The sequence below is a fragment of the Oncorhynchus nerka genome, linkage group LG21, assembly GCF_034236695.1.
Source record: "Oncorhynchus nerka isolate Pitt River linkage group LG21, Oner_Uvic_2.0, whole genome shotgun sequence".
In the NCBI taxonomy this organism is placed as follows: domain Eukaryota; kingdom Metazoa; phylum Chordata; class Actinopteri; order Salmoniformes; family Salmonidae; genus Oncorhynchus; species Oncorhynchus nerka.
The window spans coordinates 2,628,071-2,648,293 of NC_088416.1; the positions used below are offsets into that span (position 1 = coordinate 2,628,071).

Genomic DNA, 20,223 nt, shown 5'->3' on the forward strand with positions numbered 1-20,223 from the left:
AGTGTCTGGATGGAGTTTATCTCGGTTTGCCCATCATAAACTGCAAGGAGGGATTGGCCTTCTGGCATTTCGGGCAAATGCCAGATGGGCTGGTCAATTTGTAGCCCAGTGGGCCTGTCTAACTTGGGTATTTTGCGCAAAAATGATCATTATCTGGCTAATAATGGGGGCCTCATGGGAATAAATGGGCTGGTGTGTTAGAAATGTCAGGGCTGAGTTCTAGTCCCGGTCCGCACCTGATATACAATGCAATTCTGGAGAGGGTGGATTGGAAGGACAGAGGTGCTAACCTCTAGTAGAGAGATCTATGTGTGTGCAGACCTGTCTAAGGGTCAGAGCTATGTAGTTGGGTCACACAGACACACACACACTCTTCGACAGGGTGCTATCGCGTACAGGCTCTCATGCTACGACAGAGCCTGCTGTCATCCAGAGAACATCCTCCATTGTCCCCTCTCTCCTTTATGTCATTTAATGATCTTTCTGACATCAAAACGAGTGTTGTCCCTGCATGGTCAGCACTTATATACAGTATATCCAAAAACGGCCTACATGATGACGAAACATGTTGAATAAGCTCTATAGTAACCTACATTTTTACAGACGCTGTTATCCAGAGAGACTTAAAAGAGCAATTAGAGTGCAATTAGGGAACCTTGCCTCGTCGGCTCAGGGATTCGAACCAGCGACCGTTCTGTTACTGGCCCAACCGCTAGGCTACTTGCTACCCAGTCTGTTAGTGCTACCATGCTAACTTCATTGTGTTAGGCTTGACAATGAGCAATTGAGTGTTGGCAAGAGCACAAACAGATCTGAGACCAGGCCACAGACAACCATGTTCTTGTTTTGAGAAGTTCTCTTGCAGTATTGAATACTACAGCGACTGCTTTTCCACAGCGCTTGCGGTATAGACAAAAGGAAATGTGTGTTCACTGAATGAGAAAAATAATAAGCCACATGCCACAACTTCCTCTACAGGCAACAGTTTTACAGCAAAACAACATCTTGCAGCATCGGCCATTCAGTAAGAATGAACAATGGATATGTCTGTTTTTGGTTGAACAAAAGGAACTAACCAATGTCTCCATCCCCCCATTAATTTGTTTATTTCTGTTTGAAGATCAACCAAGTCTATCATTTAAGTAATCGGGAAATGTATAAGATATAACAACCTATCCAATGTGTGGGTTATTATACTGCACCGCGTCTCGGTATTTTATTTCGGGCCATGTCACGTGGTCATGGTGTTAGTAGCTGCTGACAGAGCCCTAAGAGAAGAGGGGAAGAGGGGATATTCATAAGTGGGAATTCTTCACATAATTATTAATATATCAGAGACGCTGATAATTATTATTTTTGTTATAGTCTAATGTCGTTTTGGGTGGCGCACCGGCGGGTGGAATTCAGAACGACTTTTTCATCTGTGTAGGCTACTGTAGTCTAGATATTTTATACAGATGTCATACCGTTTGCGGTTTATTATTTCCATCGAATGAAATATATTTTTACTTCTGAATGGAAAAGTCATTAAGCTATAGACTAGGCCTACTTAATAGAGCATTTAAATGCGTCTCGTAATTTTTCACTTTAGTTATTTGCATGGTTTTTGCCTTAAAGGGAAATTGAATGCCAACTGAATAAAATCGTGGTTTTCAGTGCGACTTGTGTTTCAAGCGCTCAATTGACAATGAAACATCTCTCATCACTAAGGACTCCGCGGCTAGCTGAGCTTATACTGACAGTTTCCAAGCACGAGGAACGAGGACATGCTGACTCGAAAATATCTGAAGATACGGAATTGTCATCAGTACGTTAACAAATGCTTAAATTGGAAACAATTCGTGTGGTGCGTTCTCTTTAGCATTTAATGCGCCGTATCGGCTGGCCCCAGCCATCATCGTGCGCCTCCGCAGCTGACATTTATATTGGAAGCAACAGGCTGAGCTCATCGCGCTGGTGAGAAAGTCGCCTTTCATCGGAGACATTCACTTCCTTTGTATTTATGCAAAACCCTACGAGCCGGGTCGTGCTGACTATACAACTCCCCTTTAAACTACCTGGGATAGTAGTGAACAGTTGTTGGAACTGGACCTCAAGACGCGCCCACTGAAGAATTGCGGGCTTAGTGCATTTCGTTTACGCGCAGGCGACACACAGCTGTGGAAACCCCGACATTGCATGCGGAGTGCTGATTGTTGACAGGGCGAAAGAGGGCGGTCAAAACACAGACGGGTTAAACAGCGTGCCTTGCCTATGGTTTCATATCTAACTCCAAGGAGCTGGAATACTTCATTTGCTGTTCATTCAGAGAGCTCCACATCTACACCTCCAAGACAGCCACGCATGCCCCAGAGGACCTTTGCACATCAGCACTTCATGCCCGCCCTGGTGATGCCATGCCCCGCAACCACAGCGGAGATGAAGGCGGCACGGGGCTCTGGATGAAAACTTCTCCGGGCCACCGCGCCGAGGGCTATGACTTGAAGGATGTGGAGTCCGGCCGAAGGATGATGAACAACGCCAGTGCCGGGGACGGTTTGCTGTCGGCCTCCAGTGCTACAGGTGCCGGGGGTTCGGAAAGCCTGAGAGGAAACAAGGGAGCCCGGCTCAGCCTGCTGGGAAAGCCGCTCATATACAGCGCTCAGAGCGGCCGGAGAAACGTCCGTTACCGAAGGCTGCAAAATTTACTGTACAACGTGCTGGAGAGACCACGAGCCTGGGCGTTCATCTACCATGCGTTTGTGTAAGTGAAACATTTCATACATCTATTTGCATGCTATGAAGTCTTCTTGCGCAGGTGTTTTATTCCGCCATCGGTCAGAAGCTCATGTCTCCACCTGTTGCTTCCACCTCGAAAGATGCTCCTGTAGAGTTCTACCACGATACATGTCTGGACACATTTCTTGGAAATTCATCTCATTTGAATAAGAATGGGGCCATGATATCTGATGATGATCTGAAATTATAATTTCAATCGGGTTTGGACTTTCCAAAAGGCAGTCATTCTCTTTTTTATTTTGTATTTTTACCATATCTCATCAAAAAAAAAAAAAGACAGATTAACTGAACACTTATAACAGACAATGATATGCTGCTGTTTTATTTGTGCTAGATCCTACCCATCTCCAACCCCTGGTCAATTCAGTTGATGTGTTGTATAGCCTACCATGACTACTCAGAAGGCCAATAATGAATGCAGAGAGAAATGTCAAGTCAAATAAACCCCTGGTTGTTTCTAATGTAGTCCATACATTCATCTCATCCATACAAATAACCCAGTACCACTTTACTGTCCAATTGTACAGCTAATTCTGAATTTAAAAATTGAGACATGGATTGTGTACGTGTGCCATTCAGAGGTCGAATGGGCAAGACAACATATTTAAGTTTCTTTGAATTGGGTTTGGTGGTAGGTGCCAGGTGCACCGGCTTGAGTGTGTCAAGAACTGCAACGCTGCCGGGTTTTTCACCCTCAACAGTTTGCCATGTGTGTCAATAATGGTCCACCACCCAAAGGACATCCAGCCAACTTGACACAACTGTGGGAAGAATTGGAGTCAACATGGGCCAGCGTCCCTGTGGAACAATTTCAACACCTTGTAGAGCCCATGTGTATATACTGTATGTGGATATGTATATTACATTTTTTTTTTATTGTAGGGGTTGATACATTTTTCCTTAGGGCTAATCAGGTCTGACACATTTATGTTGAAATGACATAAGCTTTAGGAGCCTTTTAAAACCTTGATTACACTACAATGATCAGTACATGATCACAAACAAACTTATGTTGTAACAGACTACAATGTTGAGTAGGCTACAGTGATGAGAATGAGCACTATATAAATTCATATGAGCACACCTTATACGAGTTCTGTGTACCACTTCTATGCGAGTTCTTTATATAAGCACTGTGTATGGGTTATTCTGCAGGGCCCTTACAGTGTTGATATTAAGCAAGTACTTGAGTGCTGCTTCTATAGGCCTACCTCACTTCTATATGAGTTCAGCATACAAGTACTTTATATGAGTCTTCTGTTTGGCCCTGAGGGGCTCCAGACCAGATACAGGAAAGAGTCCATCTTCACCGCGCCTCGGTGTCTCTGTCCATCTGGTCTCCGTCAGATGGCCTCCGTTTGTTGACCAGGCGACCAGCTGCATTTGATTTCCCGGCGTGTGACAGTGCTGTTATCACGGGCTGTCTCTCTGAGCCTGGCTGGAGGAAGGAAGTGTGTGTGGATGAGTGCAGGGTTCTGAGCGTGTTTCTGTTTGTGTGTTGGGGGTATCTGCAGATCAATTGTGGGGTCACAGTTCCTTTGCATTGACAGGCAGCGTATCAAATTGATCATGTTTTTCCAAACATGCCTCATCATTGTACCATTGAACCATGCAGAAGACTAGTAGGCCTATGTGTATTGTGTTTCTGATACAGTACAGTATAGATACATTATTTGAGCATTCTTTCCCTACCCACTGCAATGTAAGAAATGAGAACAATATTCTTACTACCCACAAAGCATCACTGCATTATTGCTCAGTGATATCATCGTGTCTGGGGTCATCATCTCTGGAGGGGGCTGTCCTTTTTTATGATCCCCTGAAGAGAGTGTGTCCATTTTACGTCCCCTAGTTGTTCATGTAAGCTCAGCGAATAAAGAGACGTCCCTTTTTCAGGACCCTGTCTTTCAAAGGTAATTCGTAAAAATCCAAATAACTTCACAGATCTTCATTGTAAACGGGTTTTAACACTGTTTCCCATGCTTGTTCAGTGAACCATGAATAATTAATGAACATTCACCTGTGGAACGGTCGCTAAGACACTTATAGCTTACAGATGGTAGGCAATTAAGGTCACAGTTATGACAACTTAGGACACTAAAGAGGCCTTTCTACTGACTCTCAAAAACACCAACAGAAAGATGCCCAGGGTCCCTGCTCATCTGCGTGAACTTGCTGCAAGGAGGCATGAGGACTGCAGATGTGGCCATGGCAATAAATTGCAATATCCATACTGTGAGACGCCTAAGACAGCGCTACAGGGAGACAGGACGGACAGCTGATCGTCCTCACAGTGACAGCCCACGTATGACAACACCTGCACAGGATCAGTACATCCGAACATCACACCTGCGGGACAGGTACAGGATGGCAACAACAACTGCCCGAGTTACACCAGGAACGCACAATCCCTCCATCAGTGCTCAGACTGTCCGCAATAGGCTGAGAGAGGCTGGACTGAGGACTTTAGGCCTGTTTTAAGGCAGGTCCTCACCAGACATCACCGGAAACAACGTCGCCTATGGGCACAAACCCACCATCGCTGGACCAGACAGGGCTGGCAAAAAGTGCTCCTCACTGACGAGTCGCGGTTTTGTCTCACCAGGGGTGATGGTCAGATTCACGTTTATCGTCGAAGGAATGAGCCTTACACCAAAGCCTGCACTCTGGAGAGGGACCGATTTGGAGGTGGAGGGTCCATCATGGTCTGGGGCAGCATCACAGCATCATCGTGAGTGTGTCACAGTATCATCGGACTGAGCTTGTTGTCATTGCTGGCAATCTCAACGTTGTGTGTTACAGGGAAGACATCCTCCTCCCTCATGTGGTATCCTTCCTGCAGGCTCATCCTTACATGACCCTCCAGCATGACAATGTCACCAGCCATACTGCTCGTTCTGTGCGTGAATCCTTGCAAGACAGTAATGTCAGTGTTCTGCCATGGCCAGCGAAGAGCCCGGATCGCAATCCCATTGAGCACGTCTGGGACCCGTTGGATCAGAGGGTGAGGGCTAGGGCCATTCCCCTCAGAAATGTCTGGGAACTTGCAGGTGCCTTGGTGGAAGAGTAGGGTAACTCAGGAAGAACTGGCAAATCTGGTGCAGTCCATGAGGAGGAGCTGCACTGCAGTACTTAATGCAGCTGGTGGCCACACCAGAAACGGACTGTTACTTTAGATTTTGACCCCCCCTCCCCTTGGTTCAGGGACACATTATTCCATTTCTGTTAGTCACGTGTCTGTGGAACTTGTTCAGTTTATGTCTCAGTTGTTGAATGTTGTTATGTTCATACAAATATTTACACATGTTAAGTTTGCTGAAAATAAACGCAGTTGACAGCTGGAGGACGTTTCTTTTTTGTGTGATAGAGACACACGCACACACACACACTACTTGTCAATGTTTTTAAACGTACATTTTTGTCTGTAATCTCTTCTTCGTTATGTGCTACACTCCAGTAAGACTATAGCTGTCTCCATTGGCGTCAGCTAATTGGGATCCTAATCAATCAAACTCGGGCGTCTATGGGGTGGGGTACTTACATCATTACTGTATTGTCAGTTTTTTTATTAGAGCCCGTGAATCTGATAGGCCAGATTTGTTGATCATATTCTGGACGGCAGAAGCTTGTCTCTTTGGGAGCGCATGGTTGGTTGGATCACGGCTGGGAAGTTAGTGAGTGATTTCTTTCAGCCCTGGGGAGATGAGCAATAGTAGAGTAATAGATATGAAGGATATCCGAGCCCCCCTCCCTTGACCTCGCTTAACTATAGATTGTGACACTGAGACTGATTGGTAATGGATTACACTGCGATTGCCTTAATGCTTACAGAGTCATCTGTAGTGATTGGTGTGAAGGGGCAATAGTTAGCCTTAATATGCAGTTGAATGGCTTCTTCACTGTGTTATCAGCTTTTAGAAATCCAATGGAACTAAATGTTGGTGATTTATTATAGACTATCAAACTCGAAATGATGCCACGTCTGCGCTATACCGTACAAGTTCATCTTTTTCAACTTGAGGCTTTTCAAATCGCAGTTGTTTAACAAGGCAGACAGGCGCAGGCAACCAAATGTCCGTGTGACACGTGATCGCAATTGTCATCGGGTCATTAGCAATGTCAATACTATGATAAATGAATCAGGATATACGACATGCCTTTCATATAGTTTGTTTCCTTTTTGAAAATAAGGCTTTTATGTAAGAACGACTGTCTATTTGTGTTGTTATTGAAGAGGGGACTTTAACCAGTCCATCCCACCTGGAAAAGCTCCCGTGACTCTTCTGAGGCTCTACTTTACATGACTCACATACCTGGGGCCCTGGGTGTCTGTGTGTGTTGTGTTGGTTCCTCATCTGCGTCCTAGAGTTGACCTTTCCTTTAACTAACAACTTTAGAATACTCTGGGTATGAATGAAGTGGATGTCAGAGGTGTTTTCGGCAGAGCACTTTCTACGTTTCACAAATATTCCTTGGAGAAAGTCATCATTTGTCATTGGATTTGCCCAAAATCCCTCGGCCATTTCTTTTGTTCAGACATGTAAAGAAGTAATTAGTCCCCAACAATAAAAATTGGTTAAAAAAAAATCCCCAATCCCTCAATCACATTATTTTACTACAGAATGTCTAAAAGCCAAGACAACCTGGCCCTGAACCAAATTGGATTCGTCTGATGACTGAGTCCAACACAACATGTTGTTTTTGTGTTTACTCCAATTCCAATGTCTCATAATGCATTCTCGCCTGGCTATTTCAGTGAGCATTTTGATAACTCACAGAAGTTCCCCCTTTGTCCCTGGCCATGCTTTCAGGCGCTATTGACAAGCACACAACCACCTGGGTCCTTCACCTTTTCCTTGCCAAAACAGAAGATCACAATTTCAAATACTAAATTCTTCCATTTGTATACGAGGTTAAAGATCATAAGATCATGGACGATTACGTTCACAGTCTCAAATACTTCATGATGATATGAGATTGCATACGGAGCCCAAGCAGGATATGCACTGTATGTATTTATCCATTTCATTTGCCCATTTGTGAGAGGGAGAGCAGGACTGAGGGCTGAGCCAGTCTTTGTGCCTAGCTGACTGCATCACTGTCCGCCGGGGACTCGTTTCCTTCTGCCTACCCCCCTCTGACTCCCGCCCCACTCCTCCCCCTCTGACTCCCACTCCTCCCCCTCTGACTCCTCCCCCAACACTCAGACACACAGTGCCGACATTCATTTTACCTTTGGATTAACGAGATCTTATCCCTGCAAGTATGTCAGGGGCAGGAATGCGTGGGGGATTGGATACGCACATGGAACCTTCCGGCTCGTCGGGTTCCTACGCTGGCATGCGGGGCGGCTAAACCCGCACACTACACTGTACACTACATGGTTTTGGGCCTGATTTACCTGTTCCAGACAAGTTTTTGAGCACGGAGACAAAATCCTCATGTCGTTGCCTACTCGAGGCGCGCGTCTGTCACCGATGCTGGTTTAAAGGTAGCAGATCAGAGACGCAACATGAGGGCTACCGACCGTGTCTTTGACCGGTCCCAGACCTCTCGATATTTTTAAACGTGTTTTATTCCATCAACACACAATCTGCAATGCTCTTGTAGTGGGAGAGGTGCAGTGACACGTCTTGAGAACGGTGATCAGCAATAGCCAATGAGAGCTCGCCAGAGAGGGTGTTCGTTCCCGAGTATGGCCAGGGTGGTGGTTGCAGGGTCTGTGGTGGATGTTGGATGAATGGTATAACACTGACAGTAAGCCTTCTGTGCATCACACCCCAAGGTGTTATGCAAGACTGTATTTCTTTGCAATCTCACCCCGCTCTATGGTTGAGGAAGTAAGTCATTTCCTCCTGCAGAATCTATAGAAATGAAGTTTTTTTGTTGATGAAACTGAGATCAAATAGACATATCCTTGAGCTGCTGTAGGCAATCAATCTGTCACTCAATTTGACACGTCGAAATGTCACATCATCTTCTTCTTCCTGGAATCAGCCTACTCCACCGCCATGTTGTCCTTATCCGGTTTCTCCCGCCTCCAGCAAACCCGCATTCATCAACACACCAATGAAGAAGACCCACGTCATGCACCCATACTACACTGATACACACTGCAATGGAAGTGATGGCGCCAATGCTATTCACATTCTACGCTGCGCACGTTGTCAGTGTCATGGCCGCTCCTCGGCCTAGACAGATCAAATCAAACGTATTTAAAGTTCATTAAAACATGGCATGCAGTACATTGTGTCACTGACTAACCAACCCCAGAGCAATGTCAATAGATTCAGTAAGATCCCATACACTCTCCCTTGTTTATCCCATTGGAAGGCATGTGTGGTGTGTACTATCTAGCTCTCTGACTCAATGGAAAAAGCGTGAGTCTTCCCGCTCAGTTGAAGGTGAAGTAATTCAGACGCAGCGACGCAGAGCCAGTAAACACTGTGTCCGGCGGTGTGATTCAGTAAGATGTATAGTTGTTAAGAGAGGGGTGTCTTTTGAAAGAGGACAGAGTGTTTTGATAGTCACAAGGAGCCCGCGTGACACAAAGCAGAAGCGTCAGACAGACTCACTTGACGGCAGCTGGTTGAAGAAAGGCCAGAACAGAGGTGATGACGAGAGGAATCTTGAATAGAGGCATTGATGCAAGGAAGGAGTGTGTGTGTGTGTGTGTGTGTGTGTGTGTGTGTGTGTGTGTGTGTGTGTGTGTGTAAGGAAGCTTGTTAGCAGTGGTGGAAAAAGTACACAATAGTCATACTTGAGTAAAAGGGAAGTCACCCAGTAAAATACTACTTGAGTAAATGTCTGAAAGTATTTGGTTTTAAATATACTTAAATATCAAAAATTCATGTAATTGCTAAAATATGTATTTATTTAACTAGTCAGTTTTAAGAACTAATTATTATTTATAATGACAGTGTGTTAGCTGGATTCGATCTAGCAACCTTTCGGTTACTGGCCTAACACTCTAACCACTAAGTTACCTGCCAATACAATATCAAAAAGTAAAAGTATAAATCATTTAAAATTCTAATTATTCAGCAAACCACACTCCACCATTTTCTTGTTTTTTTAATTTAAAGATATCCAGGGGCACACTACAGCAAGAATGTTTGTTTTGTGAGTCCACCAGATCAGAGGCAGTAGGGATGACCAGGGATGTTCTCTTGATAAGCGTGTGATTTGGACCATTTTCTTGTCCTGCTAAGCATTCAGAATATTACAAGTTCTTTTGGGTGTCAGGGAAAATGTATGGAGTAAAAAGTACATTATTTTATTAAGGAATGTATTCAAGTAAAAGTTGACAAAAATAGAAAAAATAAAGTACAGCTACACCAAAAAACTACTTAAATAGTACTTTAAATTATTTTGACTTTAGCAATTTACGCCGCTGCTCGCTTGAGACGTCTGCAGTAGGACTGTGCAAGTGTGTGTGTTTGTGTGTGTGTTTGTGTTGGGCCCAAGAAGAGCACAGGCGGGGAAGTGTTATAGCCTTCGTGCTCTGAAAACGTGCCACAAAAATGTTCTCCCCATTCATCCACCCAAGTGGCCAAACATCCCGCATGTGTGACAAAACGTTTTAACATGCTAATTATATTTAAATCTTTATATACATATATTTTTTTCTGACATGCTCTCCTTGTTGACAAGATTTAAATTTGACTCTCTGCATAGCCTGCTTCTGTATCACACAGGTTCTTTGACCAAGGACTCTCCTTGGACTAGCTAAATTCACAGACACACAAATCGTCCGAATTGGATGATTCATGAAATAAGATTACATGATGTATCGAACTCCGTAAGGTTGAAGATCCAGTCCTTCTTCTGTAAAGAACTCACCTTGAACTTAGCTTGTTGAAAACCTGTCAGACTCTCACACGAATCACCCGACTTAGGAAACGTAATGTTATCGGACATCCCGACCGGCATGTCGTTGTACGTTGTACAGGTTCTAGCATGTAGTTGTGCATTTACTTCCATATAGCCCTATATGCCTCTGTGAGTCACTATGAATGGCCTCCGAAACACAGGTGTCTAATTTCAGGACTATGTTTGCACTGAGGGAGTTCCCACATAACTGTTTTTAGATATGGCCTAGCCACAAACATAGAAACACACAGGCGCACGTTGCTTTAGCTAACAAACAAACCTCACTCGTTTACCGAAACCACATCTCAACCATTTTCCTCCCACATGACCTTAGGTTCTGAGAAAGCTGTGCGACGTTGTTTGATCTCAATGACACCCAGACCTTGTCGTTTTACGTAGAGGCTCACTTTCAGTTTGCTTATGGGAGGTTTATGTAACTGACAAGGGCAAGCCAATCATATCTGGGCTCTCCATCAGTATCGGGACTACTGAGAAAAGTACCCCACTACCCAGTTCTTTGCCATCATCATCATCATCATCATCATCTCTGTTTTGATCATTCTTTCTTTCTTTTGCCGTTTTGTTCTCTGCAAATCCTCCCGCCTGTTTCTCTTACCAACCCATCTCTCTCTTTCCTTCCCTTCTTTTCTCTCCACCCCAATTGTTTCTTTGATATTATGTCTCTTCTCCTCTTATCTCCCACTGTGACCAACACAACAACAACAACAAAACAAATCCCGCTCGATGACATGCTCTCCACTGCTAGTCGGGTATAACTGCAGAGATCCCCCATCCCTCTCTTAGCCCTCTCTGGGCTAAAGCCTCACTCTGCCTTTGCCAACGGGGCTTCTCCACACTGCTCTCTAACCCCATGGCCGATGGAGATACTGTTTGTTTGAACCGCTGTCACGGCGCACGGCCGGGGAAGCTAGCATGAGCGGCTAAGTATATTGAGGAGCGAACTACCATAGCGAGGACACAGACATTCTGAGCCAGAAGGGAGGAATAGAGCATACGAGCATGAATTTAAAGCCTGAGCAGTACCCATGCTGGCGACATTCAGGCCTTACCCAGGCCCGATGCTGACAAATAGAAGGCCCTGCCTGAAACTGCCTGAAAACCGAAATCAGCAATAACTTCCTCCGTTTGTAAATCCATTAGCTGCTCCTCTCTGTCTGCCACTCGCCCGCACTCTGCTCCTGCCTGCTTTGAGTCTGTAAGTATCCATAGCAACGGCTCGGCCTGGCCTGCTCAATGACGATACATGAGAGAGCAGTGAGCTGTTAGCTACTACTCCGTCACTCTAAACTCCGATAGAACTCAACGTTGTTATTTTCTCTCCTGTTTTATATGTGAAGCACTTCTGACACCATGATATGATAGTCAGATAGGACTGTACTACAGCAGAGCACGGCTCAGCTTCAAAACGTTAGTGATCAATTTAGTGATACCACAGCCCTACCCGTTCCTTGGTTAGTGATGAAAAAAATCATCCCTACCCACCCCGAACCCGATGTGTAATGTCGGGGGTCTGTCCGGCTCGGGTCGGGTAGCAGAGCTCTAGGGAGGGAGCACGTGCGTCGGCTATCTGTCCTCTCCTGGCTTGTTGTCTTGTTGTTGTCTTGTTAGCTGTCTCCTTTACTGTGTTGATGTTGTTGTTGTTGTTCTTGTTTCTGTTCCTCCAGCTTTAATCACAAATGGGGGAGAAATGGGGCCAGCAGATGCTAGCCTCTGAGGGAGATGGAGGGGAGGCTACTTGACTCATTTCGGGGGCTAAGTGTTCGGTCTGACAGCATGTTATGTGGATTTGGACATATTTGGACAAATAACTCCTTTTCTTTGAGGCTATTAATGATGTCTACTGGCAAATTGGAAAATATCCAAAATAGTACTTAAAAGCTACGACGAGCTTGAGCTCCTTCTGTCCTTGGTCTGAGAGAGCGTTATGAGGATTTGGACAAATAACTTGGGATTTGAAGGGATTCGGAGAATGTGTCATAGGCCTGTCCACAATAGATCAAAGAAGCTAAGACGTTCGACCTCCTGCTTGGATTGTAAGTAAACCCAACCATCCCTCAAAAAGAGGGCAATTTTCAGCGTGCACTATGTCATCTCCATAGCAACCACCAAGGCAGTTACTAGACGGGGTGGTAGGCTGAAGAAAATGCACACTCTAATGTCTCTCTCATCTGACCAGTATAGCTCTTCTTACCAAACAGCTAACACACTGTCACCCACCGCTAGGCTAAAGCTACTCTACTTAGCCATGGGAGACAATCAGCCACTAGCCGTGCCCGGGTCGCGTGTGGACGTCCATTTCCCCCCTCTAAGAGTAACACAGCCACTCCCCCCAACCCAACACACACACGCACACAGTAGAGCTATTCCATCACTCTGACCATTTTAACGTCACATCTCTTTCCTTCTCCTCCCTCTCTCCTCCTTCTCCTCCCTCTCTCTTTCCTCTCCTCTCTCTTTCACTGCAGGCCCTCGGCCCTCTCTCCTCCTTCTCCCCCTCCTCTCTCTCTCTCTCCCTCCCTCTCTCTCCTCTCTCTCTCTCTCTCTCTCTCTCCTCCCTCTCTCTCTCTCCTCCCTCCCTCTCTCTTTCTCTCTCTCCCATCTCTCTCTCTCTCCCTCTCCTCCTCTCTCTCTCCCCTCTCCTCTCTCTCTCTCTCTCTCTCTCTCTCCCCTCTCCTCCCTCTCTCTCTCCCCCTCTCCTCTCTCTCTCTCTCTCTCTCTCTCTCTCTCCTCTCCTCTCTCTCTCTCTCTCTCTCTCCCCTCTCCTCCCTCTCTCTCTCCCTCTCCTCCCTCTCTCTCTCCCCCTCTCCTCCTCTCTCTCTCCCCTCTCCTCCTCTCTCTCTCTCTCTCCCCTCTCCTCCGTCTCTCTCTCTCCTCCCTCTCTCTCTCCCCTCTCCTCCCTCTCTCTCCCCTCTCCTCCCCCTCTCTCTCTCTTCCCCTCTCCTGTCTCTCTCTCTCTCTCTCTTGGATTTATTTTGTTATTCATTTTTCATTTGATTTTCATTTTTTCACACAGGTTTACTTTGGGTTCAGTAACCCTAGCGGTTGAAAATTACACAATCGTTGGGTCAAATACTTTTGTCTTGAATTAGTCATAAAAAGGCCTACAGGCCTTTAAAATGCAGCTTAGTGGAATCTTCAGAGGGTGCCTACATAGTATTTAATGCAGCGCCGTCTTATCTAACGTAGGCTCTGTCAACATTGTGATGTGGTCAGCATCATTTAAGGGAGAGCCATCCAAGGGCAGTGGGTTGTCTACATCAGTGTCCAGCTAACGGTGTTGCTGCCTGCAGGGGTCAGGCAGAGTGATGCTTCCTGGAAAGAGTGGACAGCAGCAGATAGAGAGAGAGAAAGAGCAAAAGAGAGAGAGAACAACACAGAGGAGAGCAGCAGTAGATAGAGGGAGGGAGGGAGAGGGAGGGAGAGAGAGGGAGGGAGAGAGGGGAGAGAGAGAGAGAGAGGGGGGAGGGAGAGAGAGAGAGAGGAGGGAGGAGGGGAGGAGGAGAGGGAGGGAGAGAGAGGGGGAGAGAGAGAGAGAGAGAGAAAACAGCCAGATTGGTCCCCCGGTAGTGGTGTCTACAGTATCTGGGGCCCTCTGACCTCCATGTGTTACCCACAAGGCCCCACGACAGCTGGCCAAGCAGCCTGTCCACCAACACCGGTGTCCCCTCCACCTTGAGAGCGAGATGGAGAGAAAGGGGGGAGAGAGCAGGGATGAGGGAGGGAGGGAGGGACAAAGAGAGAGTGAGGGAGTGGGAGAGAAAGAGCAACATTGAGGATAAGAGGAAAGAAAAGTAGAACGTGGAAAAGAGAGAGATGTGCTGGCTGGCTCTCTCTAGTGCCTCTAGACTGGAAGGCAGTGCTGGTCGGTGGACACATTGCTCCACTCTGTCATACTGCAGCATGTCAGCAGCACTACTTCCCTTTGAAGAACCCTTTTTGGTTCCAGGTAGAACCTTTTTGGGTTCCATGTGGAACCCTTTCCACGGAGGGCTGTACATGGAACCCAAAAAAACAGGGGGGACAGCGGAAGAACTCTTTTGCAGCCCTTTGTTCTCTGGAGTGTACGCCTCAAATGTGTTGACTAAACCTCACGTAAAAATGTGTTGACTAAACCTCACGTAAAAATGTGTTTACTAAACCTCACTTAAAAATGTGTTTACTAAACCTCACGTAAAAATGTGTTTACTAAACCTCACGTAAAAATGTGTTTACTAAACCTCACGCCTCAAATGTGTTTACTAAACCTCACGTAAAAATGTGTTTACTAAACCTCACTTAAAAATGTGTTTACTAAACCTCACGTAAAAATGTGTTTACTAAACCTCACGTAAAAATGTGTTTACTAAACCTCACTTAAAAATGTGTAAAGAAATGTGGAACTTAATCACAGTTCTTATTGGGGAGATGAATCTGGTTTCACTTTCAGTTGACGAGGGTGACGAAAGTCTTTCATTTTATGAGTCAAACACCGAAGACTGAGGAAGTATAAAATATGTATCTCCTCCTTCAGTGCCTGTTACTTCCTTTAGCTGTTTATCCTGCTGCTATTATGAGTCATCACAAGCTCAGAAGCAGCCCATTGAACATGCATATCAGTGTGTGTGCATAAGCAAGAGAAGCTTGTTTGCACAGCATGTTCTGAAATGAAAGAACTCTTTCTCTCTCTGTCACTGCAGGCCCTCGGCCCTCTCTCCTCCTTCTCCTCCCTCTCTCTTTCCTCTTCTCTCTCTGTCACTGCAGGCCCTCGGCCCTCTCTCCTCCTTCTCCTCCCTCTCTCTTTCCTCTTCTCTCTCTGTCACTGCAGGCCCTCCTCCCTCTCTCCTCCTTCTCCTCCCTCTCTCCTCCTTCTCCTCCCTCTCTCTTTCCTCTTCTCTCTCTGTCACTGCAGGCCCTCCTCCCTCTCTCCTCCTTCTCCTTCTCCTCCCTCTCTCTTTCCTCTCCCCTCTCTGTCACTGCAGGCCTCGGCCCTCTCCTCCTTCTCCTCCCTCTCTCCTCCTTCTCCTCCCTCTCTTTCCTCTTCTCTCTCTGTCACTGCAGGCCTCGGCCCTCTCCTCCTTCTCCTCCCTCTCTCCTCCTTCTCCTCCCTCTCTTTCCTCTTCTCTCTCTGTCACTGCAGGCCTCGGCCCTCTCCTCCTTCTCCTCCCTCTCTCCTCCTTCTCCTCCCTCTCTTTCCTCTTCTCTCTCTGTCACTGCAGGCCCTCGGCCCTCTCTCCTCCTTCTCCTCCTTCTCCTCCCTCTCTCTTTCCTCTTCTCTCTCTGTCACTGCAGGCCCTCGGCCCTCTCTCCTCCTTCTCCTCCCTCTCTCCTCCTTCTCCTCCATCCCTCTTTCCTCTTCTCTCTCTGTCACTGCAGGCCCTCGGCCCTCTCTCCTCCTTCTCCTCCTTCTCCTCACTCTCTCCTCCTTCTCCTCCCTCTCTCCTCCTTCTCATCCCTCTCTCTTTCCTTCTCCTCCCTCTCTCCTCCTTCTCCTCCCTCTCTCTTTCCTCTTCTCTCTCTGTCACTGCAGGCCCTCGGCCCTCTCTCCTCCTTCTCCTCTCTCTCTCCTCCTACTCCTCCCTCTCTCCTCCTTCTCCTCCTTCCCCTCCCTCCCTCTCTCTTTCCTCTTCTCTCTCTGTCGCTGCAGGCCCTCGGCCCTCTCTCCTCCTTCTCCTCCCTCTCTCCTCCTTCTCCTCCCTCACTCCTCCTTCTCCTCCCTCTCTCCTCCTTCTCCTCCCTCTCTCTTTCCTCTTCTCTCTCTGTCACTGCAGGCCCTCGGCCTTCTCCCTCCTTCTCCTCCCTCTCTCCTCCTTCTCCCTCTCCTCCTCCTCTCCTCCTTCTCCTCCTTCTCCTCCCTCTCTCTTTCCTCTTCTCTCTCTCTCCTCCTTCTCCTCCTTCTCCTCCCTCTCTCCTCCTTCTCCTCCCTCTCTCTTTCCTCTTCTCTCTCTCTCCTCCTTCTCCTCCCTCTCTCCTCCTTCTCCTCCCTCTCTTTCCTCTTCTCTCTCTCGCCATGTTTCAACACTATTTCTTCTGCGTTCCAAAATAGCCAAACTGACATCACCAATTCCCCCACCCCATCACCACCCCCATCGAAATCGTGGTTGCTATTGGCAACTGTCCGTGACCCTAGCCAATAAAGAGAGGTTGTACACAGCGCTCCTGCTTGAGGGCATAAAAAGACTCACTGTGGGAAACGGAGAGAGAGAGAGAGGGGGAGAGAGAGGGGGAGAGAGAAAGAGAGAGAGAGGGGGGAGGGAGAGAGAGAGAGGGAGAGAGAGAGAGAGAGGGGAGGGGGGAGAGAAAGGGAGGAGAAGAGGGAAAGAGAGAAAGAGAGGGGGGGAGAGAGAGAGAGAGAGAGAGGGGAGAGAGAGAGAGAGAGGGGGAGAGAGGGAGGAGAGAGAGGGGGGAGAGGAGAGAGAGAGAGAGAGAGAGAGGGGGAGAGAGGGGGGAGAGAGAGGGGAGAGAGAGAGAGAGAGAGAGAGAGAGGGGGAGAGAGAGAGGGGAGGGAGAGAGAGAGAGAGAGAGAGGGGGAGAGAGAGGGGGAGAGAGAGAGAGAGAGAGAGAGGGGGAGAGAGAAAGAGAGAGAGAGAGGGAGGAGGGAGAGAGAGAGAGGGAGGAGGAAGAGAGAGAGGGGGAGGGAGAGAGAGAGGGGGAGAGAGAGGGGGAGAGAGAAAGAGAGAGAGAGGGGGAGGGAGAGAGAGAGGGGGAGGGAGGGAGGGAGAGAGAGAGACAGAGAGAGGTGTGGAACGATAGAACAATCTCACTGAACGGCGACCCTCCAAGGCTCGGCGAAAACCTCCCAGCAGCCTCGGAGGCAGCTGAGAATGTTGCTTTAGCTCTCTGTCTTGATATCTCATCGGACAACAACATATCTATATTGACCCTATTGGTTGGTTGCCTAGCTAGCTTACTGTATGGTGCCACATAGGGCTTTTGCTGTATACAGTATGGTTCCCCTATAAGGATTGTGGCCTAGACGACTGTGTAATGTGTGAATGGAACAGTGTGAGTTTCTTACAGCTGTCTCCTTTTGGTTCCGCTTGTATCTTACCACACTTTTGGTTCGTCAAGTTCCATTGACTTTTGACATAGCTTTTTCTCCTGGGGTGTATTTCAGGCCCCTCTATCAACAAGGTCAAAGTTCAAGGCCGAGTCCTGTGAGAGTGGACCACACTTCAGGTCAACCTTGTGTTTTTTCTCTGAGCTTTTTCCCTCCACACACACACACACACACACACACACACAGGCACCCACGCATGCACGAGCACACAAACACACGCACGCACACACATTGACAGACACACGCACACACTATAACCTCCCGGTCGGACTAACCCGGTGAGACTCCACAGACCCAGCCGTAGCTTGATAATCCCACACTACCCTGGCCAACCAAAATGAAACTCTTTATTTGTGTTCTTCGAAATTAGGGAAAGTTTGCTGGAAATACCACACGGGTTGGATTTGGGTTGTTGGGTTGCCATCTATCCACAGAGCTGTATGAATGGGGGTTAAGTTAGGTTGGAGAGACAGAGGAAGAGAGAGAATTAGAGAGAGAGGAAGAGAGAGAATGAGAGAGAGGGGAAAGATAGACAGATAAAGAGAGAGAATGAGAGAGAAGGGAAAGAGAGAGAGAGGAAGAGAGAGAATGAGAGAGAGGGGAAAGAGAGAGACAGATGAAGAGAGAGGGGAGAGATCCCACACAGGCTGTTGACATGCAGTGATATACATTTCCTTTTGAAATCGTTCTACTACTCTGCTATTGCCATTTTCTCTCTGGATAGATTAGCTGTCTATCAGTGTGAGTATCATGATGTTCTCCATCTACTCTTTATCCACAAGTTATGACTTTCCCATCACAGTTGAAGGGTTGCCAATGCCATTCTCCATAGCTGTGTGTGCTCTCTGGCTTGCCCCTGTTCTCAGTAAGCACTGACCGGGACTTTGGAGACGGAGATGATATGCTTTTAACTGAACGTAACTGTGTGTGTGTGTTTATGTGAGAGCAGCAGCCTTGTGTGTAGTGTGTCCTGCCAGCTGGACTGTCAACCCCAATCGGCATCCAAGGGACCGCAAGGAAAGAACGGGGGAGGGACGCATAAAACAGAGCCTTTAACATCCAATGGTTCACCCCATACTGGATTATTCTCCCCCCTCTCTGAAGTATTATGGTTCAGTCCATTTAGCTGAAACGTCAAGACACTCACGAATCCTAACACAGTTGTAAATCCCTCGTAATTACTTCAGCATCACAGGACACATCATTAAAGTGTCAGTTATCCTCCTAAAAGTATTCCGAAGTGTTTGAGTTCACTTCATTTAACGATCACGTTTTTTTAAGCATAAACAACCCATTTACACACTCAACAATCCTCGTAACGTTGTAAATCACGGCCATGATTAGTGTCAGCTATTCTCCATAAACTATTCAGTTGGAACAGAATGGAACAGGACCTCGGCCCAGGTTGCGCCTTATTACTATTGTTTGCCAGTTCATGTCCGCTCACCGCAAGGAGCCTGGACAAATCAACTCCTCCGTGTTCATCTTTACAAAGAGATGCTTGACCCCCGGGAAGGAAGCCAAATTGGTGTGTGTGTGTGTTGAGCAACTGGGCAGCGACACACCCAACAGCTGCTGGTTTGAATAGCAGTGCCTGTGTGAGTGGGTGGGTGCTGGCTGAGATGGCTATACAGTAGCTCCACTAAATGGGCTCATATTATTAACTATGCTTTTAATAGGGCCGAGTTAGAGAGAGAGAGAGAGAGAGACAGAGACAGGGTGGAGAGAGAGAAAGGGGGAGAGAGAGAGAGGGGAGGGAGAGTTAGAGGGGGAGTGAGAGGAAGAGAGGGGGCGAGAGAGGGGGAGAGAGTGAGAGGGGGATAGAGTGAGAGGGGAGGAGAGAGAGGGGGGGAGTGAGAGCGGGAGAGAGTGTCTGGTTGACAACAGTAGTATTACTGTATTGTTGCCTAATGGATAGAGCCCTGTCTGTTACGTACAACTCTATTCTAATCTATTCAAATCCCATAGAGCTCGACAGTAGAGATAAAACTGCATACATAAGCATGAACACATGTCACTTTTTAAATGTATTTTATGCCTCATTGACTATACTGTGTAAGAGAGAAATAGACACAGTATCTCTCACGATCTCCCAATGACAAAAACCCATTGAAATGATTAAAGAACACCAAGCTCTTCGTACTGTAATTGCAGTGTTCTGGGCTCAGGCAGAACTACCGTCACTGACTGACAGACTGCCACTGACTGAGGTTTTTGGAAACTTTTATATTTGCACAATCCCTGGTGAGGATTGTGAAATAGAATGATTGTTCTTGGCAGTTGTTGCGGAGATGGAAAACCGATCGTCGTTATTGTTTTTTATAGGAGAATTAAACATATTTAAATGAGAGACTGATGTGTCATTTATATTTAGATATAATCCCTGAAATTGGAAGGCTTTCATATCTGCTTTCTGCCGCACTTTCTGCCGCTCCTTGTGCTACTAGCCATATTTGCGCTGTGACATTCGAGTCTTTTAGTCTTTTACTCGCAGAGTGAAATAAAATAGAGACAAA

At 46.9% G+C, this 20,223-nt stretch overlaps 1 protein-coding gene across 4 annotated transcripts in view; it reads left to right on the forward strand.

The window, feature by feature from the left end:
- The first annotated feature begins 1,314 nt into the window (after positions 1–1,314).
- LOC115103682 (potassium voltage-gated channel subfamily KQT member 5-like) overlaps positions 1,315–20,223 on the forward strand; it is a 177,507-nt gene continuing 158,598 nt past the window's right edge. The window contains exon 1 of one of the 4 annotated variants that reach the window (XM_029624542.2): positions 1,315–2,743. In XM_029624542.2, coding sequence (XP_029480402.2) covers positions 2,397–2,743 — 347 coding nt within the window. In that variant the 5' untranslated portion in view covers positions 1,315–2,396. The remainder of the gene's footprint in view (positions 2,744–20,223) is intronic. The other 3 variants (XM_029624541.2, XM_029624544.2, XM_029624543.2) reach the window with 3 other exon arrangements.